Genomic DNA, 21,260 nt, shown 5'->3' with positions numbered 1-21,260 from the left:
GTTATGACTTAAACAGTGTGTTTTATGCAATGCTCACCTATTTTTTGGGTTACTTTTTTAACTGAAGTATAAAATATGCACAAAGATAACACAAGTCAAAATGTCATTCCACAGCCAATGAAATTGTATATCTTACAAGTTGAGCCACCCAGCTCAAGACTAAAGGTATTAATAGAATATAGAATAAAGTCTTGCAGCTTTTCTGATGAAAGAGAATATACATGGTTTGTATGACAATTGGAAAATATACATTTTCTATATTACGTAAAAGTTTTCAGAAGATTCCATGTTTGATGTGTTAATTTTTCAGCTACTGAAAGACTGCAATTCCATAAATTAAGATTTAAACCATTCAGTGTTTTCCACTGTTTTATTATTGATGGCCATGTAGCTGCTTTTAAGAAAACTAAGAGTTCTTTCAATCTTAGATTTAGGTTTGATTGTTCAAAGTATGGTAATAAATACAATCATAGGGCAGGGGAAGCCTACCTTTTCCTTGAACACTGCAGTAATTTTCTCACCGACCTCCTATCAAAACAGAGACAAATGGACAGGCCCACCAGAGATCTATGTGCCTGAAAACCACAATCATGCCAAAAATTTGGCTGATTTTCTGTCATAGGTTTCACGTGGGTCCTATACTACCTGTGCCTTGTTTTAAAAGTATTTTCTCTAATGTAAGCTGAAACAGGCCTGAATGAATGAATGAATTATTTTGGTCACAGACCAATTCCAGCTCACATACAAAATCAGGGAAGTCATGAAACACAATAGGGATACATTTAAATTAGCAATTTGCTATAACAGGGACAGTAGATATAGCAGCAATTAAAATATATAAATTAGAGAACAGGCCATATTGTTTTAGAGAACCACATTATCTAACAATTGGGTATTGTTTATTTTATACTTAAATCCCTCTCCCATAAAGTTTTCAAGCCAGCTAAGAGTCACTGTTGAAATTTTTATTCTTTGTTGTATGTATTTGAGACTTATGCCTTAAAAAATGTACAAAAAGACCAATCACAAACGGGTTTTTTCAGTGTGTCTGTGTTTGGGTGATCCCTTTGTGAAAATTCTTGTCAGATTCAGACTTCCATCAATAATTTGTTAGTACTCTTTGAGAGGCTGTATCCCCCGATACCTTTAAAAAGCATCTTAAAGACCTACTGTTTCACTGCTGCATTTAAGGGCTATGTGTTGCTGAGTTTGAAATGTAATGAAATGGTTGGTTTTATTGGGTTTCAAAATTGTATTATGATTTTTGGTTGATATATATATATATGTTGTGACCCACTTTGTGAAACGTGTGTTTGAAAAGAGGTCCATACATTTCTCAAATAATTAAAAAGGCAAGTAGATGGCAGTGGATCATCAGGACCAGCATGATGTCTCTGTATCCTTTTTGGAGCATGGGTTTAGAACTTAACAGTTTGGGCCTAACGCATCTCTGTTATCACTATAGACCAAGGGTGGAGAGTCTGTGGTCCTCCATATATTGTTGGACTGCAACTTCCATCAGCCCCAGCCAGCATGGCCAATGCTCAGGGATGATGACAGCTATAGTCTAGCAACACCTGGAGAGCTTGAGGTTCCCCATTCATCATCTCCTAGGTAATATAGAAGTATTGCCTAAATTATACACACTAAATATGAACAGCAAGAGCACAGACATAGTCCAACTAATGTTCCTCTGTCTTCTCTTGGAGTCTCATCAACTTTGAAATGCTGAAATACCATTACATTTGGGGTGTATTGTGGTGGCCAGGATTTAAATTGGTAAGGAATGGAGCTTTAGCAGTATTACCTTTTATCTGTTGGTTTTTCCCCCAGATCCCATTTGGACATTTTGTGTGTATGTGTTTAAATCACTGTTATCTGCTCTGAGTCTCGGTAATGAGACAGAACAGATTTAAAAATAAATATTATTAATATAAGTATATTAAAATTGGAATGCGGTACTTGCCTTATCTTCTAAGTGCAATTTTAATAGTCGAAGATAAGCCACAGGTGCAAATGCATCCGCTGAATGCACAACAACTTCTGATAAATCCCTGTAATAACAGAATCATAAACATTTATTTCAGATTACACTGAACTTTCAACAATTAGGTTCTTTTTTCTAAGCATTAGTGGTCAACCATGGGACACAGGACAGATAAAATCAGATCGCATGATTATGGCCGTATCTGCACATTCAAAGCAGTATTAAACAGGCATGCAAGGATCATAGACCTTGTGTCATGACTAAAGTTTCACTCAAATGTGAACTTCTAACAGCATATGTTACTTGTCCTAATATCAGCCTCTGTTTCTGTAGACTGGAAAGCACCCAATATGACAACGGTTTCTAAAAAAAGGTTCCAGAGGGAATCTGGGAAATTCCAGGCCAGTTAACATAATGCATGTTTCGGAAAAATAGTAGACAGCATTATTAAAGACAGAATTGCCAAGCACAGGGGAAAACAAGCAATGCAGAAGCAGAACCAGAATGGCTGATTATACCAGCATTTTTTATAAAAGTGATTTAGTAATCAGTTGTGGAATGTGTTACCTAGAGAGGCCTGCCTATCCACTCTGCTCCTCTCATACAAAGAGCAGCAAAAATAAAAGAAATAAATAAAATAAAGCTTTTTAAGAGGCAGTGAAGTTGTCATTCTTACTAGTCTGGTTTTGTTCTCAATGTGGGTGCACTTCATTATTGTTTTATTGCCTTGATTCTCCCCTTAGCAGAGGTATAAAACTTCTTGTAATAAAATAATAAATATCCTGGAATCACTTAAAAATACAAGTATCATAAAAGAAGAGGTGTTTAGTTTTATTTTGTTCATATCCCACCTTTTTCCACCACAGAGCCCAAGGTGGCATACATGTGATTCCCAGGTAGTCTCCCATCCAGGCACTGACCCAACTCAGACCTGCTTAGCTTTGGCAAGGCAAGTCTCATATGCTTCCAGGCCTATCTATCTATCTATCTATCTATCTATCTATCTATCTATCTATCTATCATCTATCATCCATCCATCTATCTATCTATCTATCTATCTATCTATCTATCTATCTATCTACTTTTATTTAATATTTCACATAGAAATAACCAATGCATTCTAAAATTGCTTCTAAAAGCCTCAAAATATAAAGGTCTTTAGCACAAAAAAAGGGTGAGCACTAGATATCATGGAGACAACCTTTTATAACTGGGGCACCAACATCAAGAAGGCCATAACCACCCATACCAACTGAGATGGCAGGGGCACGTTCAATGCCTTTGAAGCGTTACATCATGTATCTAGTTGGCTTCAAAGGCATTGGTGAATAGAAGCACTCTTTCCTTAGGGAGATATTAATCTGGGAGAAAATGGGAGAGTGGCACTGGAATTTGTGGTTGAATCAAAATTTGATCTGAAATATTTCGTCTCACACTGTTTGCCACTATACTATAATAAATGTTACACAAAGGATCTGGGAAACCTGTATATGTTCTTACTGCTTATAACATGCTAGCCTATGCCTGACCTTATTGTTTTGCAGATCTTCATGTGGAAGCATAATTATTATATAAATGTACCCTCAAGAGCACTTTCAGCTGGCACAGATTCAGTTCAGATCAATTCTGTATTTATTGGAAGGGTAGCTTTCACGCCTGAAATATTCCAAGTAATACGATCTTCAAACCTTTTTGCCCAAGTGTAGCCAACTGGGGTACTCCCAAGTGAGTTGTTTGGATATTGTAATCAAATTACCCCCTTCACTGAGATTATTGGTCTAAAAGTGGTGCGGAGCAGACACCGATACTGTTTTATTAGAAAATCTGTAAACTCAGATGAAAGAGGGATAATAGCAGTCAAAATATCTCCTATAATAGATGCAGGCTAAGTTATTTACCATAATTGTACTGACAAATCTACATAAGGATAAAGAAATTTCCCATACCTCTACACATACATTTTAAGAATTTATGGCAAAGAAATAACCCACTCAGTGCAAATTGGACTGATTCAAAACATTAACATTCAAAAACATCCTTTAGTAATTCAAGCAAAATGTTTAGCATTATCATCCTAAATTGCTAATGTTAAAACGCAAAAAAAAAAAAAAAAAAAAGGGAAAGAGAGAGAAAAGGGAAACAGAGTTAATGGAACCCACAGGCTACTGATGTGGCAGTTTATCAAATGTAGCTGTAATGAAAGATAAATATTACAGGCAATTCGCACTTCATGAAAGGATAAAAGTGTCAGTGTGTAGGTACCAGTTTTACTGCAGGCCATAATCAGCAAGTAAACGAAAGTGCAAATGTCTAAAAAGTTTATAGCTTTCTATGAAGGCCTCGTCTTGTCAGGCATTGATTTAGGTTAGTGGAGGACTTTGCCAGTGTTAAACAAAGTGAGTGTTTGTGAACTTAGAGGACATGCTCTGCCGCTGCCAACAGAAGTGGCCTCAAGCTAAAAGTTAATATGTTCCCAGTGCTAAAATTTAAAGGGAAGGGAAGGCGCAGTTCCTTACACAACTATTTTCTTCTTAAACAGAGGGCAATCCAATGTGAATGTTTCATATTCTCCACCTTCTCCACAGATATGGACTCCATATTTCTTAGAAAGCTAAAAAAATAAGGGAAGGGAAGAAAGTTATTATTAGGAAAAATCATTGCTTTATATCAAGTCAGAATCATGCGAGAACACATAGTGCTCGCAGTCTATACTGAAACCATAGCATCCATCTTGATTTTTTCTATTATACACAAAGGCACAAAGTAAGGCTCAGGTTGCTGCACTGGTGTCCTCCTGTGAGCTACAGCAGGTAGGGAACGGGGGTGAGAGGTCTGCAGGTAGAAAAGGGACTAGGGAAGGATGCAACAGGTATAAACGCAGTGCAGTGCCTTTTGAGCCTTTAATGATGCAGAGCCCGTCCCATGGCAAAAGGTCCTTGGAACCCTTTGTCCTTGTGGTATTCTCAAAGACTTGGGACCGCAATATCTCAAGGACCGCCTCTCTTCATGTCAACCTACTCGGACCCTGATATCATCTTCTGAAGCCATTTCTTCGTGTGCCTCCTCCACAAGAGGTCTGGAGGGTGGCAGCACAAGAACAGGTTTTTCTGTTGTGGTTCCCTGTTTGTAGAATGCTCTCCCCAGGAAGGTTTGGCTGGTGCCTTCATGAAAACATTCCTTTTTAACCAGGACTTGGGCTGATTGACATCATTTTAAATGTGTCGGGGGGTATTGGGTTGTTTATGTTTTTATTTTGTATTTTTTGAATTTTTTGTATTTTTCATATTGCAATTTTATGTTGTGAACCGCCCTGAGATCTACGGGTATACGGCACTATACAAATGTAATAAACAACAACAACAGTGGATAAGGAAGGCTGAGAAAAGCTCAGAGAAATGAGTAGCCATGTGACCTGAGAAACATCTTGGGTGTGTTCCTTCCCAGATGACCCTCAATGGTTTCTGATCTACTGCTCATCCAGCAGTTGCTATGTGACATCACCATGATGGTGTCCATTATTTTTTTGCTTTGTCCCTCTCTCCTGGTGGAGGCTTTTAAATGTAAACCCATCTAGACTGCTCTTAAACTAGTAAAGTTAAAGTTCAAGTATTTCAGAAAGCCAAATCCTGCCCTGGAGCTGTCACCACCCCTTCTTAATTTGGGGTGTGTGTATGTTACTTAGGCGTGCTGACGCTTACACATCCAAGAACACGTTCTCCTTTATTATTGCTTCACATGTGTAATAGCGTGACTTTGGAAGTAAAGGTAAGTTCTGGGTATAAACTCTGATAAAAACTGGAGAAGGAGAAGTTTGGATTTGATATCCCGCTTTATCACTACCCGAAGGAATCTCAAAGCGGCTAACATTCTTCTTTCCCTTCCTTCCCCACAACAAACACTCTGTGAGGTGAGGGAGGCTGAGAGACTTCAGAGAAGTGTGACTAGCCCAAGGTCACCCAGCAGCTGCACGTGGAGGAGCGGAGACGCGAACCCAGTTGACCAGATTACGAGTCTACCGCTCCTAACCATTACACTATGCTGGCTCTCACAAACTGGTGCCACATTAAGCTCAGACCAATCGAAGAGAAGCATAGGAACACATTCCACACGGAATCCCAAAACATGGCATGAATCCTCTCCAGAGTAGAAGGTGGCATCACAAAAAAGCAATACAACATTTTAATACAGAAACAAGTGTTACTGTCTTCACATCCTGCTTCTGAGAGAGCCAGTGTGGTGTAGTGGTTGAGAGTGGTAGACTCGTAATCTGGGGAACCGGGTTCGCTTCCCCGCTCCTCCACATGCAGCTGCTGGGTGACCTTGGGCTAGTCACACTTCTTTGAAGTCTCTCAGTCCCACTCACCTCACAGAGTGTTTGTTGTGGGGGAGGAAGGGAAAGGAGAATGTTAGCCGCTTTGAGACTCCTTCGGGTAGTGATAAAGCGGGATATCAAATCCAAACTCTTCTCTTCTTCTGAGATTCCCAGGGGCAGCTGGCTGGCCTTGATAGGATACTGGGATCTTCTTATGCTTTTACTGGAAGACTGGTCAATTTTTTTAGCCTGGCTAAACTGGAATATTTAAGGCCCTTTTGACTTTTATTCTTGTTCAGTCTTTTACTTTGGTGGTGTGCCTCAAGTCAAAATGTTATCTGTCAGATAATTAAATTATGTCTGTTTACCCATTTTGGATGGTAAATTGAAATCTTTCTCTCTCTTTTTTCCAAATAAAGATCAAATTATCTTTTCCAGGCCTACGTTATCAGACATTTTCCTTTTAATGAGAGAATATCTCTTTGTCTAAAAATAACCAAACATTCACTTAATCAAAAACTCACACTGCTGACATAAAAGATAGCTCTACCTGTCAGAAGCTGCTGTAAGGTTCTTGTAGGACAAATCCATCAAGAATAATTAATGCTGATGCAATAAGAATGGACAACTTACAAAACAGTTAGTCAAAACAGCTTATTCTTCTTCCTGCTAAAAACCACTGTTGAAAAGCTGTTTGAAATGGATACCCTGCCAGGTACGAACAACTACAAAAGACTTTCTTAAAATGCAGCTATATTTGGAGTAACAAAATATATGGCTGATCCTCCTTGTTGATATCCCAGCTAAGTATAACGTGATATGAAGGAGTAATTGTTTACAAGCTCTCCAAACTTGTTTGTCCTAGTGCTGCCTCTTTGGTGCCACAAATCCTTCCTGGACATCAACATCAAATGATTTTTCCCAATTGTTTGCTATCTGCCCTTGTTGGCATATCCTGAATCATTGAGCGGTTCTTCATTATTAGCTTCTTCAAGCGTGGGCACAAACCTGTTCTCTTAAAAGGAACTTGTTTCAGAGGTAGATTAACATAAGCTTTTTAAGGGTGTAGGAAGATATATTATTATTACTCTTAATATTAATTAGATTTATTCATTTAATAGGATTTATATACCACTTAATCATCAAAACCTCTAAGTGCTTTACACAGAATAGATATTTAAATTATTGATAAAAACGGATGTTAAAAAAATGCTAGCCTAACTTTTTTCAAAAATAAAATCAGTTGTTTTAAAAAATACACATTACAAAACTGCCTATTGCACATTCTTCACCATAAGGTGAAGGGTTACAATAATGTAAAAACACAAGATTGAAATCAGTTAAAACCACTTGTAATCAGAAGAGCAAGGTAGGCCCTAAAATCTCTCTCTCTCTCTCAGGTATCACAGACCAGGGTAAAGAGGTACGGCTTCAGCATAGAAAGAAAGCTATACAATAAAGGTGCACATATGTGCGAAGGAAATACCACACCTTGGGGGATGCCATAGCGAATGCCCTGTCTTGGGTTGCCACTACCAAAATTCCAAGGATAGTAGAACTACCAAGAGGGCACCTCTAAACACCTGATAGAGAATCTCTAGGGAAGGAGGCAACCTTTCAAATATTTGAGGCCTTAAAAACTAATGTGAGCACTTCAAATTTGGCCCAGAAACAGCTCATCACACACACACATATATATATATGAATATATTTTATCATTGTTTCATATATTTTATCTTTGTAATGATAGTGTCAATTTATATGTATGTGTCTGTTTTATGTTGGTGTCTTTGTGTGTTTTTCTTCAAGTGGACATTGGATTTCAGCTGTGTTTTAACTTTATTTGTACACAGCTTTGAGAAGTTTATTTTGATCAAGTGGTCTATAAATCTTCTAAATCAATAAATCAATAAAATCAGTGCTGCAGTTTTAAAACAGGGGTTCTAAATGGAACCCCCCAGCCAGTAATCTGGCTGCTGCATTTTGAACTAGCCGAAGTTTCCAAGTCATCATCAGGGGCATACAAATCTCCCACAGCGGGTCCAATTCCACAGCAACTGCCCTGTTATACTGTTATGGCAACTCTTTCAAAGGCCTGGGGGGCAAGACAGAGACCACTTTAGAATGCAATTTATAAGTACTACTCTTCCCCCAATATGAAGAATTTGGCCAAGAAGGTCACTGAATTTCCACCCCCAACCTAGGTGGGGAGGGGAATTCTGCATATCCCTACGCAGCAACCACAAGACCTGGACTGACGCCACCCACCTGGGCTGGTCATTGGATCCTTCTGGACAGCAAGGACCATAAGTGGGTATTCTGCTCTAGTTGCTTGAGCTATGAGGACTCCCTGAGCTCTCAACTTGACCTGTATCCTTTGGGTGCCCTTCCGTCCTTGTTTTTGACTTGCTCCACTACCCTGCCTGAGGATTTACTCTTCGGTTTTGGCTACAAGTTTTCTCCCACATGGATACTGCTTCCTATCTCACCGGTTGGCCCTATTTCTAGCACCGGGGGTCAAAGGGAGCAAAGTATTGTTTGTTAAGAACTCAAGGAGTCCATGGAGATGTTGTAATATCTTTCTAGCTACTTCTGCCAGGCAGTGGGCTCCCCACCAGCTGAGGCTTCCAAAGAAAATCAAAGGTAATACCCCCACCCAAAAAGGAGCACATTAAATAATCCAGATTTGTGATTACGAAGGCATGAACACCACCTTCTAGTTCTTGATCAGGAAAGTGTGCATTTTCCCCTGAACATGTGGGCCAAAATTGGAGTTGACACCCCATTTTACAGCACAACATGTGCAGGCTCCTCTCAGGCCTTTGTATGTTGAGCACGATGGTCTGAAGGGGACTACTACATGCATTCGAATGAACACTTACAAGCCTCTGTGCAACGAGAAGTTCAAATGCTAGTGGAAGCCCATTTCAGGCCTTTGTGTCCAAGGTGTAAAAATCTGAGAAGCCCACAAATGGAGGGTCAGGAATTGCATGCATGCTGCTGCCCCTTTACATACCTTTAAGCCCTTGCATATCCAGGCAAACACCCAAAGAAGGCTCTTGTGTGCTTTAAATGTATTTTTACCCACTCAGATTCTCTGGGATTAAGCTGGCAAAAAAATATCTAAGTAACTGAATATGGATTTTTACACTTCACTTCATTTTCTTTATTAAAATGGAGAACGGGCTTCAGGACAACAGCAGCATGCCTAAAAGCTGGGAATTGACAAAACAGCAAATATAATTGGCCCATTTCCTTCTGATCTCTCCAGCTTCCAATCCCCATCGACCTCTCTCCCCGCCCCTCCATCTCAATCTCTCTCTCATACACAACCACCCCTGACAGCATTCAAAGGAAATATTTTTAGAACCATAGCCTCAACTTTCTCTGCAGCTGGTGTTTATGCTACAGTTTCACTAAGTTATAAAGTGAGCTAAATATCTAGTAAAATATTTATGTACAGTGACATTTATAGCAGAATACAAACCCCCTACCAACAAGAAAAGAGTATTTACTGAGCAACCTTCCTCCACACAACCCTATGAAGCGACTTCAGCATTGCCAAGGAAACCAAATCTAGGAGAAAATGCTGGTTATTGTTTGTCATTGTTCAGCCACGATAAAACCTGTGAAAAACAACATAACTGGGGTATGTATGCTGGGAATAAAGTCACAGAATCATAGAATTATAGAGTTGGAAAGGAGCATGAGGTTTATGTAGTCTAACCCCCTGTAATGCAGGAATCCACTACCTTCAGTTGGTACCAGAATATACAACTTTAAAAGCTCACACAGATCTCAACATTTTCTGGGGTGTTGTAACACAGCCCCTTGTACCACAAAGCGATAAAACTGCACAGCTAATTTATTTCATAATCACTAAAGGAGAGGTTGAGGTTATTAACATGGAACATGCTGACTTTTACCACAGGAAAGTTCAAACTGCGGCTGTAGCTTATTAAGGCTGCTGACAATTGCTAGGAGACCCTTATTCTCCCTACAGAGCTACTACAATTCTGGGACTGGTAAAACAGCCAAGTCCTCTTCTCAGGGCACTCTGTGAACTGCGAGGGGCATAGGGGTCTCCCAACCACTCTCAGCACCCTTGGAAAACTACAGCTCCCAGGATTCTTTGAGGGAAACCATGATTGTTTAAAGTGGCATGACGCTGCTTGAAATACATAGTGCAGATAGGGCCAGAGCTGTGGATGTGAACTGCATGTAATCTGTAAGTCTGTATTGGACCTGAATTTCACTCAGACATGTAGCCTGTCTTCACCACTATGGAACTGCCATTGGGACCTGCAAAGGCTTTCAGTGGTGGCCCTGGGCAGGTGCTCCAGACTCTTGCACTTTCATGAGGGGAAAAGTACATCTCCAGCCTCCCAGAAAGAAACTTATGAGGCAAAATGTGCATGTACTTTCTAAGTTATTTCTGAGAAATGAAAGTGGGTGTGGTGTGGCCAACTTGTATTTCTTTCCTGGTGCTGAAGAATGCTTCCTGTTGTGCTTAGGCAGCAATAGTATCAGTGTGTGTGTGTCTACAATCAATACTGCATGATCTCCACCATCGGGACCAGAAGGATGGAGTTGATTTCCCATGGTGAGCGTAACGTCGTCTCTCGCTCTCTCTAAATTTGTGTTATGCCTCCCCGCAGCAGCAGCTATTTTGGAACTGAAACCCCCAGCACTCTTTCAAAATTTGAAATGTGCCCGCTGCTTCAAAAATGTTGTCGACCTCCCCATTCTTCTCCACAATAATTTCAACGTTTCCCCTTAGTATTGGGAGCTGTTTCCTTGATTAGAATTCCCAACAAGAAGATAATAATAAAATAATAATTTATTATTTATATCCCACCCATCTGGCTGTTTCCCCAGCCACTCTGGGTGGCTCCCAATCAAGCGTTAAAAACAATACAGCATTTAACATTAAAAACTTCCCTAAACAGGGCTGCCTTCAGATTAATATCCTTTGTGGAAATCCACACTGCAATGCTTGAAATAAATTAAAGAATTGTCCAGAAGCACCTTAGAGACCAACTAAGTTTGTTCTGGGTATAAGCTTTCATGTGCATACACACTTCTTCAGATATTCTTCAGATATGGTATCTGAAGAAGTGTGCATGCACACGAAAGCTTATACCCAGAGCAAAATTACTTGGTCTCTAAGGTGATACTGGACAATTTGTATTTATTTATTATTTATTTCAACTGCTTCAGACCAACACAGTTACCTACCTGAATCTGCAAGGCTTGAAGATGATGAGCAACAACTACTCTGCATACTCCACATGTCATACATTAAAGCAGTGTTTTCTCCACTCCCAAATAACATGGGGCTTACATCTATGTAGCAAAAAAAGAGCATACATAAAAATATAATGCCCTCAGAAGCTCGGATGGAGTGGTCCAGAAGAAGGTATTGTTTGTGAGATCTCCTAAATTGTGGAAGTCCTGCATTATATAGCTTCCAGCAAATGCTAAAACACACATCTTTATCCTGGCTTTTGACACGCGAGGCTTATATTTTTAGGACCCAACTTATGTCTGTAATTTTAACTTGTTTAAACTGTTTTTAATGTTGTGTTTTAATACTAATATTGTATTTTGTTTTAACCTGCCCTGGGACCTTAGGGTGAATGATGGGTAATAAATTGTAGTAGTAGTAGTAGTAGTAGTAGTAGTAATTTTCTAGACAACTTTTCTAAAAAATAAGGCAGTCATCAATTTGAACACTATTACATGTATCCTATTTAAAAGAACTTATTTTTTTTCAGTATGGCAAATGTTGGTCTAATGTTTTGTTTCTGAAAGTGCGTGCTTTAAGAAGTGTTGTTCAGTTTCCTCCACATGTAATTTTTTTATTTTTTATTTTGTGAGGCACAGAATGTTTCAAGTATATTTTAGATAATACTTACTTCCAAAAGATAAGGTTCCATTTCATCCAATGTTTTTCCTAGATGTTTATCTGGATCTAAACCTGCCAAGAGATGTTAAAATATATTTTAGAGAACAAAGTACTGCTTGGGCGTCAGAGATTACTTTTTCTTTTTTTTAAGAAACCTTCTCCTTTGGCAAACAGTTCCTGTATATCAAAAATAATGTTGAGGCAAACATAGATGTTCTTAGCCACAACTCACTCTCTTATTCCCTTTGAACTGTTTTCCATCCTTGGGGGAAAATAAGTTCATTTCCTTTGCCCTGCACAACAACTGGAAAACACATTGTTTTACTGAGTGCTTTCCATTCAGAGAAATTTCAGCACATAAAAAGGAAAAACGGGGTGTACCCATTATGATAATGAAAATAGTCCAGGAGATTTGATAACCCCTAAACTGCATTCAAGATGTTAGTCTACAGGACTCTTCCATGTTCTGTTATGGTAAGTATCAGAATTTGTAGACATTTTAAAAATATAAAGCTGGCCTAAGCCTGCTACAGTCTGCTATAACTAAAGTTCAATAGAGGTTCCTTCCAAACTCACAGTTTTCTGCAACTAGGTATGGAGGAGCAATCAGTTTTAGAGAGAGTTATACATAGAATGTAGCAGTTCTGACACGATCAAACTTTGCTCACAATGGACTACTTCTTACACAGGGTTCCCTCTTATGTTTTAGCTACACATACATTATTTATTAAAAGGCCAACTAATTATATGCAAAAGCATACCTAAAAAATTTGTATATTATACAAAAAATAAATAGAAAAGGATCAAATTTATGCTCTACTTTGTTTCTGCAGCATAATTTCATAAGCAATTTCTATAGTTATATGCATTGTGGTATATACCTGTTCATTAGCTGGTTACCTGCATACTAATAATAATAATAATAATACATTTTATTTATATCCCGCCCTCCCCAGCCGAAGTGTGTAATATGCATATAATACAATATATTAATGCATAAAATATGCATGTAACCTGCAGTAATGGCTCACTTTTTAAGCAGAAGGGGAAAAGGACATCTCACTTCTCATCAAGATTAAGGATCAAGAAGAGAATTGGGAAGGGGAATCCATGCTCAGCAGTTTTCGAAAAATTCCACCCTTTCCTGAGACTTTTCTTAGGGTGGAAAAAAAATGTGATGCTAATTGCATGGGAAAACTGCAATTATACATTGTTATGTAAAGAGTAGCAGCAGGGAAGCCTGTGCAGCCTCAGGACCAAAGGGATGAAGAGTTTAATTGTCTTTCTCCCCCCCATCCCTCCATGACAAACATAGTATTTCCGAACCAGCTATTTGGTTTACAAGGGGTGCCAAGACAGGCTACCCATGAAAAGCAAATAGCAATTTTACATAACAAAAAAAAAAAAGGATGTTAACTGCATTCTATAAATGGAGAAGAGCAACACCATACTCGCTGCCCCAGCCTCTTTGTCACATCCATGTATTCATTCCCTGTGCCTTCTACATGTTGAAAAGGGCAGTTCTGAGAACCTGATCTATAGATAGAGCTTCCTCATGGCAGGGCTCTTATTCACATGGGAAGCTTCCATGCATATGTCAGGATTTTTATTTTATTTTATTAAATGCTTGTAAAGCACTCTCTTCATTACATAATAGTGGGGCCAAGCACTGGAGCCAATGAAGAAGTAGCAAGCAAGACTCTGTGTCCCCTCCTTTGCCCATCCACATGATTGGAACAGGTGCCACATTTTGGGGTCATGTCTGGTGTCGTTGTTCCATTAGCATGAACTGATTTAGGGTAAGGATGGAGGAAAACTCCACTGTTCAAGGGTAAACCCTGGTGCTGATGAAATGAGAGACTTAGCCCTGCTTCAGAAATAAGCGGAAGGTTATAATTGACATCACATCTAGTTTAGCTGAAGTAAAACTATAAAGAAAAAAAGCAACAACTCCAACAGCTCTTTTAGTGAACCCTTGGCGTTTTCCATTTATATGACTGCAATGGATATGAATTAAAGCATGCAAAAAATATGCAAAAGAACCGCAAAAGAACTGCCTTGCTAGATCAAAGCAATGGCTCATCCATCTAGTCCAGCATTTCACCATCTTATGGCAATCAGATGGGTGTCTTGTGGAAGGTAAGAAATGGTTTTTTTAAAAAACCAAGCTGGGGTTTAAGATAAGCAGGAGAGGTGCTAGTAGACATCCAAATGAGACACTTTGAGTTGCTTGCAGGTTCTACCTCATTCAAAAGTGCTGGCTCCTGCTATGCTCATCTTAAAACTTACCTGATGCAGACATGGATAGTTTGACTAACAACAACTGTTCTTCTCTTTCTCCTCCACCTTGATGTTCTAATATTTACCAGATGAAGAGTCCTAGTTATTTTATATTTTGGTAGGTCTAATAAAGCTGCTACCTTCACTCTTTGATAATTTTGTTTCTCTTTCCTATACTTTTGATTGTGCCATATATAAGGTATCCTTGCTTCCTACCCCCAGTAAGGTTAATTTGAAATTGTTGCTGTTGTTAATTCTGCTCTCATGGAGACTGTGTGCTGTTTTATCTTCAGAATATGCTGCAAAATATACATTATCCATTATTGGATAATCATTGTGTCCCTTAAAGGATAATTTCTAAAACATAAGTTTTAGTTTTGTTGACTCTATCCAGTTATTGAAACATCAGAGTTCATAATATAAATGATGACAAATGTCAGAATCTCACATAATTTTTAATTATTGTTGTTTTTCCTCCTAATAATGATGTTGCAATCAGGATTTTACTACTTACGTTCTGTAAATAAAGCAAAGGAAGAACTACATAAAAGTCTATAATAGATAAGAATTTATCAATCAGTAACACTGCGCTTTTCCCTCTGTGGGATCAGCTGGGGTGGGGAGGAGATAGGAGGCAACCTGGATGGGTGGATAAACCCACAACAAGGCCCAGGCCTTAGAAAGCTCCATGAATAATTAGGAAATTAATTAGGAGGAAGAATCATAATTGCAGAGCTGACATCTATTTTACTTGACTTGCATGTATCAACGGGAAGCAATTATGATTCAATTAAAATATTCAGTTTTATTACTTTAGTGACTGACCTTGAAGTTAATGCCCATTTTATTTAATTGCATCATCTATGAATAAATGTTAACCCTAGCATGTTATGCCCCATTATTTTTAGTGCATTTTTCAACTCCCCAACTGAATTATATCAGTCAATTTATTATCCACTGTCAAGAAAGAAAGCGAAGCTTTATTTCTTGGAGAGAATTCCAGCACAGATAGGAGAAGCATCATGAGAGGCTTGAAAATGCTGCTTAAGAATGCCAAGCAAAAGGAACTGTACTCCACAACTTTGTTGGCCTAGAGCTTCACTGTAAAGTCAGTATGTGAAGGTACTAGTTGCATAATGAGTCTAAAAAGCCATTTCTACTCTGCCTATTTTTAATTAATGGGAACTGTATACTTCTCTGCTAACAACATTATTGTTTAAGAGTTATCTTCCCAACCGCCATGCCAAAAGACAACTTTTGTAACTTTCTAGGACCTGAAAAAAATTCGAAACATTTTTAGAGGCAGACGTTTAGGTAAGAGAAAAATTTGGAAAAACAGAATGCACACAAGTCACGTGCATAACACTTTAATGAAACTTAAATCCATGGGGCCAGAGTCAGCTAATGGGTCCCACAAGTGGAAGCCCATGCAAGGACTTCCACTGGCGCAACAGGACTTTCCCCTCTCCTTTGCCCCCAAAATAGCACAAGGTTGGTGGTGAAGGGAGATTATGGCATCAGGCAAATACAGAAATGCTTGCACTGATGGCCTCTTTTCTACTCAAATAAAACACACACACACAGACACCCCTCAGAAGTGAGCATTGCTTTTCAGCAGTCCTGTTGGAGATGGAATAATCCACCTAATATCTTAAAAAGTGTGGGTAAGGACTACTGGCATAGGACAGTTTTCTCCAATCCCATAATTATGCTCAGAAGAGAACTGATTGGGTATCAACTGGGTATTTGACAGCTATGGCCATTCCTGGACCGGGAAAGCCTTGCCACAGTAGGTCATGCATTGGTTACTTCAAGACTGGAGCGCGCTCTATGTGGGTCTTCCCTCGCGTCTGATCTGGAAGCTGCAGTTAGTGCAGAATGCTGAAGCACAATTGTTGACAGGAGTATGGCCTTGTCAGCATATTACACCCATGCTCAGAGATCTGCACTGGTTGCCAGTTTGCTACCCAGCCAACTTCAAGGTGTTACTATTGGTATAGAAAGCCCTTAACAACTTGCGACCCGTTTACCTTCGAGATCGCCTTATGCCGTATGTGTCCATTAAGCCACTTCTATCAGTGGAACTGACACTGCTACAGGTGCCACATAATACCCGTTCCACATTTAAAAGAACTCAATTGTGCTTGAGTGGCAGGGCCTGCATTTTGGAACTCAGTGCTGACTGAGATCAACCGTCACTGTCCCTTTTTCAGTACCTGCTAAAAACATTCAGACGCTACAGAATTCTGGTAATTTTAATCTGTTTTAGTATTTGAACCTTTGTATGGTTTAAACTACGGTTGTGATTTTTTCTTGATTTTATTGTATTATCTTTTTGTTGACCACTTTGAGGGTTTTGGTTTTTTTTTTACAATCAAGCAGTGTATAAGTTTTATTAAATGAATGAATAAAAACATCATCTTGATCTGACAATGAAGCTTCGGAGACCATCAACGGCAATAGCTATTAATTTGTTCTCTGAATGGCCCTGTCAAACCAGCAAATGAAAAATGAAAACCAGGTCATCTGGTTGTGGTAAAGAAACCTCTACTAGAAGCAGGGACCTCTGATGTTGACTTCTGTATATTGTTTTTTCTTTGTTTCTTTCTCAAGCTTTAATAAAAAATAGCTTTGAAAAAAGAGAAGGGACCAAATGTTTCACAACTCAAGTCACTTGTGCAGCACTCGTAAACTCAAACAATTTTAAAATTCTTGTATCACCATAAGATGTCAAGATGATCTGCAATTGCAACAGAATTCTGTCATGTTATACACCATCTAGCTGGAACAGTTTTGATAAAATGCTGTTGCCCATTTGGCATCTTTGTCTTAGGTGGCAGTTGCAGAGATCTGACCAAAATCTAGACGTAAACTAGCTGGAGCAAGCAAACTTGGTGCAGGTCAGGTAAAAGGTAAAGGTAAAGGACCCCTGACCATTAGGTCCAGTTGTGGACGACTCTGGGGTTGCCGCGCTCATCTCACTTTATTGGCCGAGGGAGCTGGTGTACAGCTTCCGGGTCATGTGGCCAGCATGACTAAGCCGCTTCCGGTGAACCAGAGCAGCACACGGAAACGGCGTTTACCTTCCCACCAGAGCAGTACCTATTTATCTACTTGAACTTTGACGTGCTTTCGAACTGCTAGGTGGGCAGGAGCAGGGACCGAGCAATGGGAGCTCACCCCGTCGCGGGGATTCGAAACACGACCTTCTGATCGGCAAGTCCTAGGCCTTGTGGTTTAACCCACAGCGCCACCCGCATCCCGCAGGTCAGGTATCCTGCCTCTATTAAGAAACAGCACCAAAATGCACATAATGAAGATGGCAGCTCTGAAATGGCTTTGAATAGGAATCTCATGTAGATAGAGAAGAACCATGTTCATTTGGCAACTATAGAGGGCACAAATCAGCCACGGTAGGAGTAGATTCAGGTCTCGTGTAGGTGGAGGGGGGAAAAGCAGAAATACTGCAGAGGTCCTTTAAAATGTGTCTAGTGATGGGTTGTGAAAACACCATGGAGAATTCTGTGGGTGGATGATAAGCTGGTATGACAGAAAGGGACTCTGACAGAAGGCATCAAAAAGTCGTGATGTTTCAGACTGCAGAGAATATCCTTCGGATACAAAAGGAAAGAAGCCACTTGAAGTCACTCAAGCTGAAAATACTTGCCATTTAAGAGAATAAGACCATTTAATGATGACTACCTAGATTTTAGAAGGACAAGTATTTACATCAAAGCTGAGTGGGATGGTTGCCCTTCAACACTGTTATTAAATGCAAAGGAGAAAGGATGGATACTGCATTTGGCTCCTTCTCAGGAAAAAAGAATCTCTGATGGAAGAAGGAACGTATGATCATACTGCAGGGGAAGGGCTATGTGTGCAAATGTCCTTACAAGGAACGGATAAATTAGGAAATGGCCTACACCGTACTGAAGACTCCATGCATTCTGCAAGTCTGCTGAATGACCCCATAGGGGATTAATCATGGTGGACAGCAATTGGTTCCAAATTTGCAGATCTGAATGCATGCGTACCATTGTGAAGTGAGAATCGTAGAGGGGACAAGTTTAGACATAATCCCTATTCCCACGTAGAAAGGGACTGTGGGGCAGTAATACTAGTGCCACCCTCAGGGCCATGCAGCTTTTCTGTCCTTCCCCTGCAGATGCCCACACCCAGATTGTGCAACTCCAATCTACCAGACTTCCAGCTCCCACAGAGGTCTATGCACACAGGGGAAATGTCTCCTGCAGACCTGCAGATATGGGTGTTGGGGCAGGGCCAATAGTTGAGCGAGGGGTGAGGATAGCAGTGTGGCTCCATGGGCCCTTTCCACATGTAGATGCCCCTCCTTCATGCATGCAAGGGGCTGTATACTCAGAGCTAAAGTGTGGAGGTGGAGGCATTGGAAATTAAATCACATACTTTGTTTCATTTCCAAAAGGTGAAAACCTACACAGAACAGTATTCACTAATGCAAAAAGGAGAGGGGAGAGTAAAGGGGGGAAATAGGTCAATTACACTATGGATGTTTGTTTAGACAAAATATAGCTAACACTTGTAAATGTCTACATATACTTTTGGAAGTCTAAATATAAGCAAAGCCCATCAGAAAACATAAGACAGATCATTGATTCCAGTTTTATTCAGCCGATGTTATTTTGCTCCACTGAAACACCATACTGCAACAAAACTTCACAAACTCATACATACCTTGGATGGCTTTAGGACAGAGTCACATTATTAAATACTGTTAGCTTGATCTTCCTCAAGGCACAGAGTAAAAAGAAAGTTGTCTGATTCTTGGAAGACTGCGCCCTTCACTTCCTCATTACTGCTTTCAAGGCACAGACCATGGCGCACTGATCAACAAGGCTTGAGTTAATGTTCTTTATGAAGTTAACTTATGAAGTAAAGTTAGAGTGCAAGCTCATCTGTTTATCACAGATCTCCCTCTCCTGAATTTCTACAAAAATAGGTTTTGCTAGAGCAAATGGCAAAGCAGAAGGGTACAATATGGTTAGCCACAGGAAGCATATATAGACTCCCAAGTTCTTTCAACATATGCATATGTAACAGAAGCAAAGGCTTCGTATAGGAAGGAAAGTGGTAAAAAGCAAATTACTACCATGTCTTTCTCATGTCATCCCATCTGTTTTCATGCCACCAAAAAGACTACACAAGTGAATAAGGAGAGTCCAGAGTTATCCTACAAGAATTTTGGGGCACATGCCCTCTTTATAAAAGTTTCTTATGATCTGTGTACGAGGCAAGCAAAGTTACAGATTGATGCTGCAATCCCATGCAACCCTTCCTAGAAGCAAGTCCTACTGAATGCAATGAAGTTACTTCTGTGTAAACATGCATATGATTGTGCTGTATTATTTTATGCCAGTATTTTTTATACATGGTAGAACTGTTGTCTTTATAATACGGCATCTCTTCTGAAGACAGCAAAGTCCCAGAATACAGTGTTGTATCCAGATAAATCATTATGAAAGCAGAATGACTTCCTCTCTTGCAACAGAAAGGTCCACTGGACTCAAATGAAGGCTGTCTCTCCTGTACCCTACAAAGTTACTTGCCCTTCTAAGACCTAAAACCTAATCGCACGCACCATGTGTTAACTATTTCTTCGGTCTTCAGTCTGGATTCTGTCCTGATCTACTTTTTAGCTTTGCAAAACTGTAAAATGAGGCTACTTCTGGGAAGACCAACTGTTAAAACTGTGAAGCAACTAAAGTCCCTGCCTTTGAGCCCTAGGCGGTGCTAATCTCACCTGGGTCCAGGATAGCCAGCACGGAAGATCTTTCCCTCCCTCTCATCTCCCTGTGCATCTCCCAAACTACCTCAGGGATTCCCACAACCCTCCAGAGCAGATTTGGGGATGGCGCACTGGGGCACACAGGAGAGAAGAGAGAAAGAGGACTGCTCAGTAACCGCAGAAACTGGCTTTGTGTGAGTAAAAACAGAAAACTAGGTTGGAGGGTGAATGCAATGGAGTCTCCTGGAGAAAGGCATGGAGGACTAATGTGGACACTGCAACGGACTGCACCAGAACTTCTTTGTTCCTTTGTGAATGCCTCTTTTCCTTCTCTTCCCTAGGTGGGGTGGGTGTGTGTGTGTGTGTGTGTGTGTGTGTGTGGTGGGTAAGGACACCCCACTAGATTATATTTATCTTATTCTGCTATAAACAGCCACACAGGAGAAAAAGTAGAGGAAAAGGTGAAAATCAGCCTCAAAAGTACAATTTCCCCCCAAACACATCTGCCAAAGATCTTTCTTATTACTGTTAATACTGTGAACTGCGGTACTAAATGAATTGAAGTGACAACAGTATTGAGGAAATATGTCTGGAACAAAAAAGGTCAAGCACATTTACATTCCACGGTGCGAGAACAGACTGTGAAAGCTCTGCCTACCAGTGTAATTACTGTAGTATGTGCTGGTTAAGCAGCAAACAAGGGATTTAAAGGGGAGGGCAGGTAGAGAAAGGGAGAAAAAGTAACACGATAGCCTTTCCAGGCATCTAGATATTTTAACAAGGGAATATAATAATAGCTAGGAGTTAAAAGCCATCAGATACGCATGCAAGGCAAATCATTTAAACTAATTTTATAGAAGATAGGAGCCTTTCTGCGTATAAAGGCCACGTATTAAAATGCCTCCTCTTATTTCCAAGAAAGTTAACTATTAGGAAGGATAAAGGGAGAAATATATATTATGGTCACCAGCTTCATATATGCCATTGAAAAAGCTGTGATAAAGCATTT

General features: G+C 39.8%; 1 protein-coding gene across 1 annotated transcript in view; it reads right to left on the bottom strand.

The window, feature by feature from the left end:
* The window catches only part of DPH6 (diphthamine biosynthesis 6), a 242,294-nt gene that overhangs the window by 155,859 nt on the left and 65,175 nt on the right, over nucleotides 1-21,260 (bottom strand). The window contains exons 6-8 of the mRNA XM_083614001.1: nucleotides 12,218-12,279; nucleotides 4,504-4,598; nucleotides 1,967-2,054 (exon numbers count right to left, since the gene is read on the bottom strand). Of these exons, the coding sequence (XP_083470127.1) occupies nucleotides 1,967-2,054; nucleotides 4,504-4,598; nucleotides 12,218-12,279 (245 nt within the window). The remainder of the gene's footprint in view (nucleotides 1-1,966; nucleotides 2,055-4,503; nucleotides 4,599-12,217; nucleotides 12,280-21,260) is intronic.

This window comes from Podarcis filfolensis (genome assembly GCF_964270895.1).
Source record: "Podarcis filfolensis genome assembly, chromosome: 1".
Classification (NCBI taxonomy): Eukaryota; Metazoa; Chordata; class Lepidosauria; order Squamata; family Lacertidae; genus Podarcis; species Podarcis filfolensis.
The sequence above is the reverse complement of the archived record's forward strand: the minus strand, read 5'-3'. Positions and strand labels throughout refer to the sequence as shown.